The sequence below is a fragment of the Arachis hypogaea genome, chromosome 14, assembly GCF_003086295.3.
Source record: "Arachis hypogaea cultivar Tifrunner chromosome 14, arahy.Tifrunner.gnm2.J5K5, whole genome shotgun sequence".
Taxonomy (NCBI): Eukaryota; Viridiplantae; Streptophyta; class Magnoliopsida; order Fabales; family Fabaceae; genus Arachis; species Arachis hypogaea.
This window is the reverse complement of record NC_092049.1, coordinates 127,710,745-127,728,625: the sequence shown is the minus strand read 5'-3', so window position 1 is coordinate 127,728,625 and position 17,881 is coordinate 127,710,745. Positions and strand designations below refer to the sequence as shown.

The following is a 17,881-nucleotide window of genomic DNA, read 5'->3' as shown; positions in this document are numbered from 1 at the left end:
GTCAATTTTAAAACATCAGGGACTTAAATAGAACGATTGAAACGTTAGGAACAACTTTGGGACTTACCCAAACGTTGGGGACAAAAACGATACTTTTCCCTAAGAAGAGTTACGAGAATGGGAAACAAGAAGAAAAAGATGATGATGAGAAAGAGGAAGAAGAAAAGAAATTTTGAATTGTGAAGAGTTTATTAGAAAATAGCATAGAAATTTTTTAACTATGAGTCTATGACACGTAAAGTTTCTTAATTTTGATACCGAAATTTCTTAACTACAACATAAAAAAAATTAACCAATTTTTTTTTATTGTTGAACTAATTAAATGATATTAAACTCATATATAAGATATTTAATCATTTTTATATCATTTGTAATAAATTATTGTATTTTTTTATTTCAAAATACATTTGAATATATTTTATTGATTGAGTGAGTTAAAATTTTAGATCTGTAATTTTTTTAAAAAATTTTGTATTATTTATAAAAAATTTTAGTGTTATTTTTATATTATTTTTATTATTCTTAAACTAATAGTGTGATATTGAATTAACTAAGAAGAAGATAATAATGATAATGATGGTGGTAAGGATGATAACCACCATGATAACGAAGGTGGAGGGAAAAAAAAAAAATCAAACGACAAATGTATACTTAATATGGTTGTTTACTTTTTTTTATGCCACATACACAAAAGTCAAAAGAAAAATCATGCTTCTTCTGAAACCTTCTAGGCTTCTAAGTTTCTTCCAGTTTCTGGGCGTCCTCTACAAAAGTAGAACCGCACTTTCACAAAAATAACTCCTTGCATGAACACAGTGAGCTAAGAAAAAGCATGGTTAAGAATCCACAAGCTGACAAGGTTGTTAGAACAGTATCCATGGTGGCAGCTATAACTGCTTCTTATTTCCTCTTAACTGCTGATTATGATTGTGATCCTCAACCCAATGTTCTTGAGCCTGTAAGCTCTCTTCTCTTCCTCCTTTTTCATTTTCTTTTATTACAAATTTAGAACCTTTGTTGGGTTGGTCTTTTTGTTTGCTCTATGAATTGCAGCAAAAAGGTAATCAACTGTAGTGATCATGTCATCTGTCTCGGAGCATCAAAAAGATAGGAAGATAGATGAGTGATCATTCCACAATCTTCAATCAATATCCATTTCTCTATAGAATAATGTGTGATTTTCTTATGGTATTTGTCAAGGATAAGAGTTCAAGGAAGAATTAATAAAAAATAGAGTCTAAAACGAGCAAAAGTAGTTACTTACTAACAGAAAACGGTTATAGGTAGTTAGACTTGCTGCTGAGCTATCTGGTTTTGACATGGTGTATAAATAGCTTAGTAGAAGGCTTGTAATTGATTCTTTTTCCGCAGAATCAATTAACAAAAATTTAGTTATAATACTCAATTCATCTGTGCAACCTTTTCTTGTTCTTCACATTCTTGTCAGTATTGTTTTGGTTCTCAAGACCCTAACTGATGCAAGTTTTGTGCCTTTAAACGCCTTAAAAGTGCGTTTGTGAGTTGGGATCTTAGGGGAGAAATTCCCTCAGAAATCTCAACTCACAAATCTCAATACTGATTTGCATCGCATTCGTTTCATTTTTTCAATCTCAAATTTCAAAGAGCCAGAGAAAATGGACCTAGATTGTGAACTTTAAAAGGTTTCCACTTTGTAAATAGAAACGGTTCTGTATAGCACTCATCCGAAAGTCTATGATCCGTTTATGGTGACGAGTCGCACTCCACCCTATGATAAGTACATGGAAAATAAGTCATCTATCACACTCGATTGCTTTGTTTCTGATTCCAGTTACTAAAGATGAACAAATTGAATGCTTTGCACATTTCATTTTTGCAGGTTAAGAAGGGAATATTTTCAGCAGAAAGTACCGTGAAAGAGTACTTTTTTGGATCCAAGAAAGAATTTCAAGATAACCAAATAGAGAAATTGGACAGCAACAAGGAGCATCCATAATAAGTTCACGGTCGTGCCATTTTATACAAGAACATCAATGCTGATTCAAGCTTTTATTTTAGCCTTTTGAACCTGCTGAGTTTCTGTATGATCCATTGTTATGATTGATGAATATGATACTGGCACACTTGCAATGGAAGATTGTTGAAATCAGATTTGTCATTCATGGTATAAAATCATTGAAATGGAAGTGTGAAATTTCAGGTTGTGCATAATTTGATGTGTGAAAAAAAAAAAAAAAGTCCAATTCATGGATGAACTTTCTATTGTGGCTTTCAGCGCGTTAATTTTGAAAAATAGTTGTATTATCTGTCGTTATTCGCCTTTTGATAGTGAGCCAACTCATTTTGTGTAGAACTCAATGAATACAAAATTTTCTCTCTATTAAATTACGGTAAACTACTTACGATGAAAATAACTCTAAATAAAAATTCAAGCACAAAGTGACGCAAGAAAAATTTAAAATAAAATGCCAAAAGTAATCATATATTCTCAAAAAGATTTTAAAAATTATATTCTATTGTGACCTTTTACAAATATAATTATAAAAGGAAGACATTTTATTGTCCAAATAAACTTCGAATACTATTTTAGTAATTTACCAGAGAAAATAAATGACAAATGGTTCCTATCTACCAATTTTTTGAGATATTATGGTCTTCTTAATCCCGAATTGATGGAAGAGCATGGCTTATTTTCATCTTTCCAATTACTCTTCTTTTAATTCTTAATCCACACTTCTACAACACATGCAGTTTCCAGTTTCATTCATTAATACTACCTCAATTACACTGCTACAATAATCATGATGATATATACAAGATGTAAGATAAAATCATGTTCAAAACAAGGGGAAAAACAAATTCAAGTCCTGCTGCACATAATCGTACTGATGCTCAACATACCAGAATCAAATCTAAACAGTTGCAATAACTAACTCGAGCACTGAGACTTGACAAAAATGCTTATTTTTTTCTTCATGAAAACAAAGCTTAAACAAGAGGCTAAGTGATGCATCCTGCTAAGCCTGAAGACAGTATCAGAAAAGAAATGTTCCCAGATTGGGAAGCCTAAAGCACTAATGATACAGCTTTCAGATGGATCTAATATTATCCATCATCATGGCTCTTCTATCAACTCTGTGTGACATTGTCATGAGCTTTATTGCTACTGGCAGAAGAACTTTTAGGAGGAGGTGGTTCAGAACATGCCCTCAGGACAGCTTCATTCTTCAAAGATAAAAGACACATAACATGACATTAGACATTGATGATAGAAACAGTCACAAGTTCACTACTACTCTTGTTATTCTCTCGAAACAAAAAATACATATACAAGAAATCGATGCAGATGGAACAAAACAAAACACAATAGGCGTGCCACGGGAAGTTACTTGAAGGAAGTTACTGGAAACAGCAACTAGCCAAGGCTAAGGTTATTCAAGCCAGAGCCAGAGCCACACCCAAGCTTGGCAAGCTTGGATCAGGTACATGCCCCATTATGAGACATATTACCCACCAGTTTGCATGTACCAATCACACTTCTTCTAGGTACCATAGCGCCATGGGTATACTTCTCGCAGAACATATTTTACATGTTAGCTCACTTCCAAAGTACAGTATCCGTTTCGTTTCGTTTAAAATAATTATGTAAATGAAAGAGATGTTAGCTCATACTCCAGTGTATTAAGTTAGCTATAGTTAGTTAAATCAGAAATACTAATGTGCAGCAGAGCAGTAGTATATATATATCACTATACATACAATAATCACACTTTTGGAATCAATGACAGAGTACGTACTCCATTTTCTCTCTCAGTACTCACTCCTCTAACTAGAGATGGCTTATGTAAAATGAAGCAACAAATAAACACCACTAAGCATTCAGTCCAAGATACTGAATATGCCCAATATGAAATCGGGGATATAACTACACTATGTAAACCGTCAAAGTTAGGAACTTAGTTTGCAGCAGCTATACATATTAAGCACCCTATTCCCAAAATGCGGTAAACCTTAAACCCTAAATTTTAAATCCTAAATCTTAAACAGTAAGAGATATAGTTTAAGCTGTAAATAATAGGAATGGGTATGGCAGATACCTGCCAAACGCGGAGGAGACGCTTCTTGGCGTTGGCTTTACGGGTAGTAGTGAGCTTAATTCTCTTCCAAACGAGGCCTCCAGAATCATGTTTCTTCACAATCTCCAAAACCCTAGTCCCCCAAAATACACCCATCCTCGTATCTTAGCTTGCAACTGCTGCAATGATTAAAGATCAACATAATTCAAATTTCAGGTACAATTAAGTATCAAACATCAAGAGTAGATAAGATCACGTATAACCCTCTCACTAATTCGCACACAACACAAACAAGAACAAATACCGAACCGCAAAATGGTGGGTCAGACAGGGCGAGGGGCGAGGGGCGAGGGGCGAGTGGCAAGCGGGAGAGTGAGTCTCTTTGTGCTGTTAGGGTTTCTCTTCTGTGTCTTGGGGTTGGGGAGTAGGACTTCTTTTAAATTATTATTATTATTATTATTATTATTATTATTATTTCCTGTGTGCAGGTTAAAATATTTAAGAAAATTATCAATGGTTAAAATCCTTTTTTTTTATATCAAGTAATTATTAAAATGATATTAAAAAATTTGTATTAATAATAAAAAAAATTGAAAGATATGAATCAACAAATAAATTTTTAAAAAATTAAAAAATAATAATAAATTATATTTTTCATAAATAAAAAATAATTTTTGTATTTAATAAATAACTTATATATTTAATTCGAATATTTGAATTACTAAAGTTTTGTTTGTTTGAATGGAAAATAAAAGAAAAGAAAAGAAAAGAAAAGAAGTCGAAAGAAAAATTATTATTTTTTATTTAAAAAAATATTAAAAAAATTAAATAGTATAAAAAAATTAATGAGACCTATTAATTTTTTTAATATTGGATGAAAAAATGATAGAAAATTTACTATATTATTTTATTCCAATATTGTTCCTATTTTTTTTAATATATTTTATAATAAAAGAGTAACATTATTTATTTTATAAATTTTTTTTTTCAACAAAACATATCTAAGGAAAATAAATATTCGTTCAACTTCTTTTCTTCTATAATTCAATGTAGATATTTTTTTTCATATTTTAAAAAAAAACTTCAGCAATTCACAAAAGAAATTACTAATATTTTATTCAAAAATACTCCTAACGTTTAATTGTATTTAATTATATTCTTAATGTTTTTAATTTGTATCAAAATTATTGTTAGATGTTAATTCTATCTGAAATTTTGGGGACAAAACTGAAAATATTTAGGAATAGTTTTTAAACAAATCAAAAACGTTAAGGACAAGATTAAATAAATAGAAAATGTTAGAAACAAAATTGAATAAAATTAAATATTAAAGATAATTTTAAAAAGGTGAGTTCTACCTAACTCCTCTAAAACATGTAAATTACCTTCTACGATGTGACACATTTTAATCGAATGTTTAGTTTTAGTTTGAGTTAATTTAATCCACTAAGAGTTAATATTTTAACTAAAGTAGGACCATTTTGTAATTAAATAGTTTTATAAGATGGATGATTATATAATTTCTGTAAATATTAAAAAGTAAATTTATATTTTTTTTTATCATTATTCTGAACCCAATGCACCACAGCCCCATTCCTCTCTGAAATTGAAAGAAAAAATCAACCTACCCACCCATTGACCCAGCCCCGCCGCCCGCAGCCTCCGCATCCCCGCAGCCACGCCAACCTCTGCAGCTACCTCAATCCCGCAGTCCCGCATTAGCTTTATGAAGGTATGGTGTTTGATATAAGTAATAAAAAGTTACTGTTGAATAAAAGATCACTATTGCTGCTATTTTTCTCATTGGTTTTTTGGTGCCATTTTTTCCTTTCTATAGGACATATGTAATTGGTGAAAGAGTTGGAAACGTTAGATGTTTCAGGGTCTTTTAGCTCTAAGATGTCTGATGATCTACAAGTAACCAATAAAGCAAAAGAGTATGATTCAAGAAGATTGAATGAGTCCAATGAAATGGCAAGTATGCTGTGGCCAACAAGCTTTCTGATAAATGGTCCAAAAAAAAAGGGGAAAGCCACTGGAAGCATGATTTGGGGGAAGAAGAAAAGATTCAATTTTTAGTATTGTAGTAAATTATACAATTACCTATTTTAGGATATAATATAATTTTAAAATAGGTTAACCATAGTTAATATAACAATCAATTAAAGAGTGACATATCATAAACGATAATTTACATGTTATTATAAGAAAGGTAGAATAAAATTTATCTTTTAAAAATAATTATAAATTTTAGAGATAAAAAATATACTTTACGCTTCCAAAATAAAATGTTACTAATCTTTTTTGAACTTTAAAATTGAGTTTTAATGTATTTACATATACCTTAATCACTTCTTTTTCCACCGAATCCATCTGAATTCAGACAAAAGACAAATAAAAGCACGTTTTGAACATAAAAATAGAATCGAAGAACAAGCTTCAATTACTTATCAACATATGATTTAAATAGACATTTGGATCGTTTGGAAAGACACTTTTTTGCCATCGACTTGCTTAAATGCAAATTTCAGCTAAAGAACTCATGGTCAGACCAAAGGGGAAGACAACATAACAACCCGTGGAAATATGAGGTTAAATCTACTACATATATCGATGTCCTCTTTTTTTTCTGGTGACTATATCGATGCCCATTTATTTTCTCTAAAATACTCCTTTTCATATATTAAAATTTTTTTTTATTTCTAAAATTTGAATCCAAATTCCAAAACCATTAGTTTAAAAAAAAAGGTATTTCCTATCTTTAACCAGTTCCAATTATTACACAGAGTTGAATGAAAAAACTAGAATTAATAGACATGCCTATTAATCCACCAGTTAACTATATTCACAGAAGAGAATAACCAAAAGGAGTATTTACAGATTTGAAAGTAAGCAAAACTTGACCTACGCTGAATTTGCCAGGTCAAAAACGGACGGGGCTATCTTCAGACTCTGGAATTAAATCTGCACAAACGTTAACACCTGCACCCAAAGCAAATATTGGCATCAACAGTTTTCAGATAAGATTTCTTATAAGATTCTAGCACTGAATAACCAAAACTATAATTTTCATTTCAACCATTTGGAACGAATTTCTGTGACTACAGGCTTTGAATTTAATAACTTTTCTTACTATCTGGCACTGTGGCACATCAAGTACACTACATAACCTGCAACATAAAGTGAAAATTCTGCACCCTATTCGAGACATGTAACCCAGCAATGGGTAAGATGGCAAAACGATTCCTACATGTATAACGGTTTCTAGTCCATTTAAAATCATATGCTAGTTTATGTTAAACATAGAACTTTGTCAACAGGTTAGTTATTCCCCGCAGTAGCACTTCAGATATATTAACCCTCATCTCGATTTTATTTAAACTAGGAAAACTGAGACAGAGGCATAGCATTTATATTTTATCACTAAAACTAAACTCTTTCCCCTCTGTCTGAGAGTCCGACATTCATATACCCAGAAAATAGAAATAAGAAATAGAGCAAACAAAAAGAAATCAGATTTAGAAATTACCTCCGGTCGAAACGCATAGAGCAAAGTCTTATCCATCTTACTGCCAATTATTAGATAATGTTACTGGTGTCAGAGGAGGAGAAGCGATATCCCTTGATATAGATGATCTGTGAGACGTCTGCAGTGCCCTTGACCCCTGTAATGCTGCACCTCGAGCACCACTAGAAGGTATGGAGAAACTACGAGGCATGGCCTGAGGTGGCATTGGCAATGGAGATGCTGCATGTGATGCAACCAAATTACTCGGAGGAACCATTTGATTTTGACCTCTGGAAAACAACGGCCCTGAATGAGCCACCAAATCTAAAAGCCTTGAATTGGATGGGGAACTAGTTGGAGGCCTAGGAAGTTCATGAAGCTCACTGATTTTGGGTGAAGACATAAGTCTAGGAGAAGCACTAGGAGAGACTTTAGGAGAGGATGAGGGAGGCTTTGGCATTGGGGTTGGCAAAAGAGGTCCAGATAACAATTTAACAGTTTCTACTGATATAGGTTTGGTAGGCCAAGGATTACTTGTCAACGGACCAGAAAAGGCATGTCTCTTAATCTTTTTGGAGTAAGCAGAAACATAACCATCTTTTTTAGAGGATAAAATTCCATCTACCGAAGGAGGCAGCAATCTGGTGGAGGTAGTATTGCTGTTACTCTCCTTGAGTACAGAGACAGCATTTTTTCCTGTAGGACCAGGAACCTCATCTACAAGAACTTTTTCATTTTTCTTTTGTTCAAGAGGGGAGGAATGCCACATTTTCTTTGTAGGCTCATTTAAATTTGTCAGCATTTTAGAAGGTGCTTGGTTAATGGGCCCTGAAGAGGTTGAACTCTTTGTCTCAACTGGTGTGGGTAGCACATACGAACTAAACTTCCGTGATAAAGATGGGCGCATCTGTCTTAATTTTTCGCTGGGATCAGGTTTGCTATCAGCAAAAAGTGGGGCAGATTGGCTCCCTGTCGTAACCCTGAAGGTAAACAAATTCCTTTGAAGCCTATCAAAGTCTTCCTGCAAATAGAACAACAGAGAATCAATATGTATACATTAACTTTTCTTTATGCATCTTAATTCTTCATTAGAAAGGAAACTAAAGAATTATATATCTAAATTTATCAACAGGCTTATTGAGTTATTGTGCCTAAGGAAGTTTCTTCTATCAACTCATGAATATCGATAATCTCTTTTAAGTTTAACTTCTAACCTTAGTGGCATCAGCTGTTAAACCTTTGGAAAATGTAGGCTCCACCTGGTCCAACTGGAAGGATACATACACAAGTGAGTACAATGTTTATTATAGCAATTTTGAACTAATTTAAGCTTATTCCTTATAGACTTAAAATTAGAAACAAAAATTCCAACATATTCATAATAAAAAATTCATCATAAGAATATTTCCATAGCACTTTCATAATTTAGTGCATTGACCAAGGGAAGTTTCATCAACAGGTTCTTACTCAATCCATCAATCTAGCAAATAAGGATGTGAACTTTCATTGCTTAAGACAACTTTCGTTTCTATGTCTGATTGTGGAAGTAGCTTCTCAATCTTCAATAGACATCCATTTCTAAGTTTGACTAACATGGAAAAACAGAATTTGGAGAAACATTACGAAACTCCGTGTCATATAAGGTTGTTACCTCCATTGAGTTTTGTGATGTAGAAACATCTTGTTCTTGTTCATTTTGTCCATAGTCAAAACTCAACTCTCCATCATCATTCTCATCATTTTCACTGTCGTCATCATAATTTCCATCTTCTTCATACCCATTCTCCTCTTCAAGACCACTGAATTGGTAATCAATGTGCTGCCGTTCAGTTACTGATTTTACATGTGGTTCTACTGTCTCGAGGGACTTGACTGCTTTCTCGAAGAAACACAACTGTTGAGGCATATCAGGAAGTAATGATAATCATCAGAATTATAAAGTTGGAAATGCGTACTCTAAGAACAAATAGCGGGAATCAGAAAAACCTGAGCGGCATGGTGACGTGCTGCCTGTGTTAAAAGACTGCGGGACTGTCCTTGCTTTAGTGATTTCAATCGGAAAACAAATAGTGTAGCCTCCTGGTCATATTCATCACGAGCATTCTGCAACTGCTGCAATGTAAAAGTTTCCCCTTTCCCACCTTTAGACCTACCTCTTTCCTTATATTTGGTTACCATATACTCATAAACATCTCTGCAAAATCATACAACTAAACAATAAGTCATAGCCATGTATCACAATCAAAGACAAATCAGGATTCAATACATTACATACCTTTTCTCCTCACATTGTCGCTTCATTTCCTGTTCCAACATTGAGAACATCCAAAAAATATATCAAATCAAAATAAATAAATATCCTTCATGAAGAATAGAACAGAAAAATGTTCTAAAAATAGATTATTAGCCACAGCTCCTAAAGTTGTGAATTAAAATAAACCTGCTATACCAATAATAAAAAGTTGTAAATTTGTAATTTTAACCAGCATTGACATTTACACAACTTGAAAGCATATAATATGTATGAAGCATCCTAAGTTTGTCAATCTTCTATGTCTGTATCCTAATTGTTCATGTCTCCATACCCCCCATAAAATGAACCTACAAATTAAGAAACAAAGAAGAACAACTAAATTGCAACTAGGTCCTGCTTTCTTTTTTCTGGTACCATATATCCTGATTGTGCTCTACATAGATTCAGAAGAAGAAAGAACTTGTGTAGATGTCTTAAAAGTAATTGCATTTTGTGATTAAGATCCACCATTCATTTCATCTGTGTATAAAATGATGCCGGTTTACAGCCATTCTTTCCAATACTCAAGGTTCTAGTTTCATATATTGATATAAAAGAAGCTCATGGGATGGCTCCCTATCTGATGCCTCATTACTAATCTAATCAAACACCTAGTTGCAAGCCCTTCATGTATGATTATGAACCGTTCGTTGCCATTGTTTATAAGACCAAAATAAATCTTGAGAAGAATGCCTATGCACACTTAAAAACACATTGATATGGCAGCACAATGAAGACAGTGAAGGACAACTGGACAAGATAGAACAGAGGAGACAAGAATAGAAAATGCAGGTGGAACTATATGCAACAAACCTCCACAATTCGAAGTTCATTCAGAAGAGACTCTGAGGGGGTGGTAATTGTCTGGAATACATGAGAACGCTGAAATTGAAGAGCGAAGGATTACTGAAAAAGTAAAAGCAGAAAACATTGAAAATGAAAATAAAAACGTTTCCTCAGACACCAAACGGAGCCCTAAGGGAGTGGAATGAGACAAGGAGTTACATAGTTATCAATGAGCTTCTGGAGTTTAAACTGCATTTTGCCAAGCATAAGGAGGACTTTTCCTGCATGAATAATAAGGCAGCATGTAAGTTATATGACAGCTTGCTTGATTTGATACATATGAAGTGGGATAAAGGGCAGAACAAATGAGTACCAGTGTCATCTTCATGATCAGTCAAGGCAGTTTTCTCGAGAAGGCAAGAGCCCATATCACGCAATGACTCCGCGAATTCTGTGAATCAGCAGAGCAGAACATTAACAAGTGAGTAGAAGATATCACAAACAGCACGGAACCAGAGCAATAACAAGGGGGTTAATGCTCAAAATGGTCTCTTAATTAAGACTTATGCTTTCACAAGGTATGTTTCAAAAAATTAAGCCGTGAATGGATCCTTGCAATTTTCTTGTAAACTGTGACCTCTTACTATATATTCTTTAAGTGAGACCCAGAGAAAACATGTGAGAGAAGGACATTGAATGGTGAGAGATCGCACTTCACAAGAAAATTGAGAGAAAAGAAAAAGTTGAGAGGATCCATTTCCAAATTTAAGTCTATAAAATTAACAGGCTACATAAGCATAAGAAACCATATGACCTATATTTCAATCTTGAGCATTAACACAAACAAGAAATGAACATAGAATACCAAAAGCACTGCTGGCAGTTGCTGCAGCTGCGGAAAGTAAGGTATCGTAGCAGTCCTTCATGTCCTCCAAGTCCTGCAAATACAAAATTCAAATACAATCCTCCAAAACAAACCCTAATCCTATTTTATTGCTGTTGTATTTCTCTTGTGTTGTGTTGTTATCTTCTCCGATCTGAGAAATGAAATTAGAAACAAAAAGGAGAAAAAAACAAAGGAAAAAGCATACCTGAGCAGCCTGAGCAAGCTCGTCAACGTTGGGAAGCGGAAGAACAGCTCTGGCGGCGGGGCGGCGTTCCTTGTGGTTGTGAAGCGCCAACCCGCGCAACTTGTTCAGAGAGCTCTTCATGGATAACAACAACAATCTCAAATTCTCAATCGATTTCTTGAACTTGTACGGATTCCTCTCTTCTCCTCTGCTTACGCCAACAACTCCTCCTCCTTCGAATCAAGCTCCTTCCCTGCGACTTGAAATTTCGCTTCGCTTGCCTCTTCCTTTATTGACTTCTTCTTCTTCTCCGCCTTCCCTCCTCTTTTTATTGTTATTTACTTGTGCTTTGACCTGACTCTTAATCCACCATTTACTACGATTTAATTTTAGTCTACAGTCAAATAAGTAACTATCAACAATTTATTAAACATGGAGAAATTGACTATTTAAATACAAGATATCATTATTATTTACTGCATTTCTTTTTTATTAATAAAAGTAATTATTATTATTCTATTATATTTATATTCTTTCGGTCTTTTTCTCCTTGACAAGAAACTTAGGATGCAAACACAATGCCTTTTTAAATCCAATTTTAAATTTGAATTTGAATTTAAATTTTTATTTATTAGTTTAAAAGAATTTTATACAGACAACTAATGATATATTATTACATCAACAAAAATGTTAATTGTTAAATTTACTATTTAAATATATAAATCTAATTAAAATAATCTCATTTATTCCGGTGAATACATTAAAATTAAAACATTTTAATTTACCACTTATTAGTCAATGGATGGAAAACAAATGTCCATGTGTCATGGACTCATGGTAATATTGAGAAGTTAGTTAGAATGGTAATAAAACTATGATATAAATTTTGTCCCTCCATAACGGGTTGACCGTTAGACCAAAATGAAAAGCATAAATATGATTCGAGTCAGACCAAAAAATAAATGGGATTTGAGAAAATTAGAAACTGAATGACAATTAGATTATTAAAATTTTTCTTCTTTATTATATAATATATACACACGCAAAATAGAGCTATCAAAAAATTATTGTTTTTCCTTTGTTCAACGTCAACGAGACGTGTTTTGACCTTTAGAGTTATCCAACTCAAAACTTCAGGCATGACAATTGAATGCAATGCCCTGGGAATATAATAGTTGGTTCGACAAGGAAATAATATACTAATGCTCTCACTATTTGTATAAAATTTTAATTTTGTTATCAATTTAAAACGTTTTGTTTCTCCCACATTTCTAGAATATTTTAGATTTCCCTTTTTGTTAAAATTGTCAACCATTAGACCATTTTTTTTCAATTAGACAAATAAAATTGAAATTGAAATCTTTTAGAACAGATAGAACATCCAGTGCACCAAATTAATTTATGAGTCAGCTCAAGTTCGACTCCTTAACAATTTGATCAATTGAGTTCTTTAAACTTGAATTTGAATAATCTTGACTATTTGATTCATAAACTAGTTCAATTATATTGAGGGGTCTATTATCAAAGGCCAAAATTTTCGTCACTACGCTCTTCATCGTCTGTTTTCATCTTTGTGTTGAGTTGTTTTCGTCTGTTTACCTTCGTGGGGGTGGCGTAGTATATTGAAAGGGTGAAAGGTTGTTGAATATGGGCTGGTTTGACGAGTTGGTGATGAGTCCAGTATCCGAATTTTTACCGATCCTTGGCTTGCTCCTCCACATCCTTGTGTTGTCCCTACATTTGAACTTTCAATATGTAAAATCAACTTCTATTGATGGTAAGACTTAGGGCCTGTTTGGGAAGTTTCAAAAGTAACTTTTTTGAACTTTTAACTTATGAAAAGTATTAGTATTAATATCTGGTGTAATTTTCAAAATCAAATTACAGCTTTCTAAGAAGTTATTTAAGAGCTTATAGAAAAGTTTAAAAAAAATGACTTCTCTCATAATAAAAAGTTTTTTTTATTATATTGCTTTTAAAATAAGTACTTTTAGAACTAAAAATTCAAAAATAAAAGAACTTATTTATAAGCTACTTTTAATATAATCATTTATTGTTTAAGCTATTTTTCAAAAGTAGCTTAATTAAGTTGTTTACCCAAATTGGACCTTAATACTTTCTAATGGTCTGTGGAATCAAACTCTAATTAGAAGTATTTTTTCTGAGAGTACTAGTCAGCGTGCGCTAGCAACAACAATTGGAGGTGGAGAAGATAAAATTTATTGGGCCCTTAATAAAAGTGGTTTGTATGAAGTGAATACGGGCTACTATGTGGCTTATGGGTTCTTGCATCTTCTCATTGAATTTTGCCCAGAGATTATGAGACAATAAAACTTGTGACAAAAACTGTAAAAGTTGGAAATTCCGGCGAAAATTAAGATTTTTCTCTGGAGGAGCTTCCATGAAAAACTTCAAGTACTGCAAAAGTTTCATCATCGCATCCCATCGATTCAACCCACCTGCCGAAGATGCTTAAAATTCCCAGAAACAACCAATCATTGCATCTTCCAGAAATTAATAAAATTTTGGTAAAAAATGAGCTTACCGGCTACTAGAAGGGACACCGAAGACTCTGATTTCTATGTTGAGTGGAATTGAGAATAGAGATCTTGCGTACCCAACTCAATAGCTCCTCTCAAAGGATGATGATGGTGATTTTGAGCTGGTCCTCATGGAAGGCTAGGAACAGGTTCATCTTTGATAATGTATCAACTAGTGTGGAAGAGATAATCGCGTCGACTTTGAAGTTATAGAATGAGTTTCAACAAATCCCCAATTCCTAATTGATGAGCACTTTACTTTCTTTTATTTTTCTTATTAGATTATTATAGTGCATCAAAGCGTCTTCGATTAGACCGGAATCGGGAATAAAAATAAATTAAAATTGATAAATCAAGGAAAAGAATAAAAAGAAAAGTTTTTGAAAAGAAAACATGTTGAAAACAGAAAAGTTTGTGTTGAAATTAAAAGGAAGCAATAAAATGCCTTTGACTGGATCAAAGGATCTTGAATTGGAAATCAACAATGCAAGAATGTAAATTGAACAACAACGAAGATAAAGAATACTTGGAAAATAAATTTACTTGAAATGTAAAGTTTACAAAAAGATAAATGGAAAGAATGAAAAGATGGAAGGAACTCTACAGAAAAGTTACTCGATTGCAGACTCAGAAATTTCCTAGGATGTGAGTGTGTTTGAGTGTTTTCTGAGTAAAAGTTCCAACCCTGATTTCCTAAGGTTTCCTAGTATTTATAATCAATATTTAATAACTAACAATTAATTATGATTAATTACAATAAATTACAATTTTGAACTTTTCAAAGGCTTTCCCCTTGGTAACTGCTCCCGCCACTTGACTGTAGACGTTTTCCATAATTTTTGCATGTGATAAAAGTCTTTAATTGTTCCACTACCGTGATTATTCGACCTACCTTTCGAATGCTTTATTCGATTCTCCATCTCGAATGACTTACTCGATTATTCCTATCAAATTAACAAGTCACTTGAAGTCCAATTGGCGTTCATTATTTCCAACCCACGCTTACGCGTACATCTTCTTAAGAAACTCTCCCTGACTCATTCCGAATCGATTTGCTTTTATCGAAAAATATTTTTCGATCAACAAATTGCCCTCTTGGATTAATGTGTTTGCCTTCGATAACATCATTAGAAGAAAAAATGCTTAATCCAAAACTGAAAGTGTAACAGCCCAGACCACCCGCTAGCACGATATTGTCCGCTTTGGCACACAAGCTCACGGTTTTGCCTTTGACGATAGAGATGATAGCCGAAGCCCCCCACACTCACTCGTCAAAACGCATCATGCTAGGGAGAGGTATCCACACCCTTATAAGGCATGCTTCGTTCCCCTCCCCAACCGATGTGAGACCTTACAATCCACCCCCTAAGGGAGCCCAGCGCCCTCGCTGGCACATCGATCTGGGCTCCGACTCTGATACCATCTGTAACAGCCCAGACCACCCGCTAGCACGATATTGTCCGCTTTGGCACACAAGGCCTCACGATTTTTTCTTTGACGATAGGGATGATAGCCGAAACTCCCCACACTCACTCGTCAAAACGCGTCATGCTAAGGAGAGGTATCCACACCCTTATAAGGCATGCTTCGTTCTCCTCTCCAACCGATGTGGGTCCTTACAATCCACCCCCCTAAGGGAGCCCAGCGCCCTCGCCGGCACATTGATCCGGGCTCCGGCTCTGATACCATCTGTAACAACCCAGACCACCCGCTAGCACGATATTGTCCGCTTTGGCACACAAGGCCGCACGGTTTTGCCTTTGACGATAAGGATGATAGACGAAGCCCCCACACTCACTCGTCAAAATGCGTCAAGCTAGGGAGAGGTATCCACACCCTTATAAGGCATGCTTCGTTTCCCTCCCCAATCGATGTGGGATCTTACAATTATCTATAACAGCCCAGACCATCCGCTAGCACGATATTGTCTGCTTTGGCACACAGGGCCTCACGGTTTTGCCTTTGACGATAGGGATGATAGTCGAAGCCCCCCACACTCACTTGTCAAAACGCGTCATGCTAGGGAGAGGTATCCACACCCTTATAAGGCATGCTTCGTTCCCCTCCCCAACCGATGTGGGACCTTACAATCCACCCCCCTAAGGGAGCCCAGCGCCCTCGCTGGCACATCGATCCGGGCTCCGTGATAAACCACTATTTTATGGTTTATCTTGTGCTCAATTGAGTGGATTTTATCAACTCTTTACCCACTTATTCATACTATTTGCATGAGTTTACATTCTCCTTCCTGTTTTTGTGCTATGATTGAAAACATGTTTCTTTGATCTTAATTTAGCTAATTTTAATCCTCTCTTATTACCATTCGATGCCTTGATATGTGTGTTAAGTGATTTCAGAGATTACAGGGCAGGAATGGCTCAGAAGATGGAAAGGAAGTATGCAAAAGTGGAAGGAATACAAGAAGTTAGAGAAATTGCTAAGCTGTCCAGCCTGACCTCTACGCACTAAAACAGCCATAACTTGAGCTACAGAGGTCCAAACGATGCGGTTCTAGTTGCGTTGGAAAGCTAACGTCCGGGGTTTCGATTTGATATATAATATGCTATAGTTGCTGTAACGATAAGTGACACAAACGCGTGCTCCACGCGGACGCGTCGCAGTGACGAAAAATCAGCGTGTTTGAATTCGCAACCAGCGAATTCTGGGCTATTTCTGACCCAGTTTGCGGCCCAGAAAACACATATTAGAGGCTATAAAGTGGGAGAATCCATTTATTCAAGAGAACAAGCTTTCATATTCACAATTTTAGGATTTAGATGTTGTTTTTAGAGAGAGAGGTTCTCTCCTCTCTCTTAGGATTAGGATTTTAGGATTTCTATTAGTTTAGTTCAACTCATCTTCAGTCACAGGTTCAATATTCCTTTTATTTTATTTCAATATTTCTCTTTTACTTTCAGATGCGTTAATGCTTGTATTAGTTATGTTGCCTAATTGGCTTATGAACCATCCATGTTAAGGATTCTTTTTATTTAATATTATTTGAGGTATTTCAAATTTAAGATTGTTTTGCTTTATTTATATTGATACTTTTAATTTAATTTAGATATTTTCTTCCTTTTGGCTTTGGTTAAGTAATTGGTAACGCTTGAGCTGTCAAATAAAGTAGTGGTTGAAATTGGGAGTTACTCCAATAACTCTAGTCTTTCCATAGGAATTGACTAGGACCTGAGGATTAAGCTAATTAATCCACTTGATTTACCTTCATAGTTAGAGGTTAACAAAGTGGGATTAAAATCCAATTCTCATCACAATTGATAAGGATAGGACTTCCGGTTCTAATACCTTGCCCAAGAGTTTATTTTATTATTACTATTTTATTTTTCTTATCATTTAACATACTGGTTCCTTACTTTCAAAACTCCCAATTTACAAGACTCATAACCAATAATAAGAACATACTTTCCTGCAATTCCTTGAGAAGACGACCCGAGGTTTAAATACTCGGTTATCAATTTTAAAGGGGTTTGTTACTTGTGACAACCAAAACGTTTGTAAGAAAGGTTGATTGCTTAGTTTAGTAACTATACTCGCAACGAGAATTTACTATAACTTCTAAACCATCAATCCTCAGTTCTTCAAAATGGCGCCGTTGTCGGGGAATTGCAAAC

At 34.4% G+C, this 17,881-nt stretch overlaps 3 protein-coding genes across 6 annotated transcripts; 1 reads left to right on the top strand and 2 right to left on the bottom strand.

Annotated features, from left to right (window-relative positions):
• Positions 1–692: 692 nt before the first annotated feature.
• Positions 693–2,190, top strand: LOC112744084 (uncharacterized). Its single transcript, XM_025793568.2, has 2 exons — positions 693–958; positions 1,859–2,190. The coding sequence occupies exons 1-2, from the start codon at positions 833–835 to the stop codon at positions 1,973–1,975; spliced, it is 243 nt and encodes an 80-aa protein (XP_025649353.1). The 5' UTR covers positions 693–832; the 3' UTR covers positions 1,976–2,190.
• Positions 2,191–2,713: 523 nt separating this feature from the next.
• LOC112744085 (uncharacterized) lies at positions 2,714–4,494 on the bottom strand. Of its 4 annotated transcripts, none has more exons than XM_025793570.3 (3): positions 4,365–4,494; positions 4,077–4,234; positions 2,714–3,204 (listed from the first exon to the last, which is right to left on the bottom strand). In XM_025793570.3, the coding sequence occupies exons 2-3, from the start codon at positions 4,209–4,211 to the stop codon at positions 3,109–3,111; spliced, it is 231 nt and encodes a 76-aa protein (XP_025649355.1). In that variant the 5' UTR covers positions 4,212–4,234; positions 4,365–4,494; the 3' UTR covers positions 2,714–3,108. The 4 variants fall into 4 exon arrangements, with proteins under 4 accessions (XP_025649355.1, XP_025649356.1, XP_025649354.1 ...); XM_025793571.3 differs by having other exon boundaries at positions 4,077–4,231; positions 4,365–4,488; XM_025793569.3 differs by having other exon boundaries at positions 4,360–4,484.
• Positions 4,495–6,790: 2,296 nt separating this feature from the next.
• LOC112744083 (uncharacterized protein At2g33490) lies at positions 6,791–12,110 on the bottom strand. Its single transcript, XM_025793567.3, has 11 exons — positions 11,734–12,110; positions 11,508–11,580; positions 11,016–11,093; positions 10,862–10,923; positions 10,670–10,738; positions 9,839–9,867; positions 9,550–9,757; positions 9,215–9,457; positions 8,778–8,831; positions 7,585–8,584; positions 6,791–7,037 (listed from the first exon to the last, which is right to left on the bottom strand). Exons 1-10 carry the CDS (start codon positions 11,851–11,853, stop codon positions 7,622–7,624), a joined length of 1,899 nt encoding a protein of 632 aa, XP_025649352.1. The 5' UTR covers positions 11,854–12,110; the 3' UTR covers positions 6,791–7,037; positions 7,585–7,621.
• Between the last annotated feature and the right edge of the window lie 5,771 nt (positions 12,111–17,881).

Bases quoted from the DNA above. Each gene is read 5' to 3' on its own strand.
- LOC112744083 (XM_025793567.3), bottom strand. From the start codon at position 11,853: ATGAAGAGCTCTCTGAACAAGTTGCGCGGGTTGGCGCTTCACAACCAC. The intron at 11,581-11,733 runs GTATGCTTTTTC...TTGTATTTGCAG, and splicing joins AGCTTGCTCAGGCTGCTCAG to GACTTGGAGGACATGAAGGA. The intron at 10,924-11,015 runs GTACTCATTTGT...TTATTCATGCAG, and splicing joins TGATCATGAAGATGACACTG to GAAAAGTCCTCCTTATGCTT.
- LOC112744085 (XM_025793570.3), bottom strand. From the start codon at position 4,211: ATGGGTGTATTTTGGGGGACTAGGGTTTTGGAGATTGTGAAGAAACAT. The intron at 3,205-4,076 runs GTATCTGCCATA...TTATCTTTGAAG, and splicing joins GTCTCCTCCGCGTTTGGCAG to AATGAAGCTGTCCTGAGGGC.
- LOC112744084 (XM_025793568.2), top strand. From the start codon at position 833: ATGGTTAAGAATCCACAAGCTGACAAGGTTGTTAGAACAGTATCCATG. The intron at 959-1,858 runs GTAAGCTCTCTT...TCATTTTTGCAG, and splicing joins AACCCAATGTTCTTGAGCCT to GTTAAGAAGGGAATATTTTC.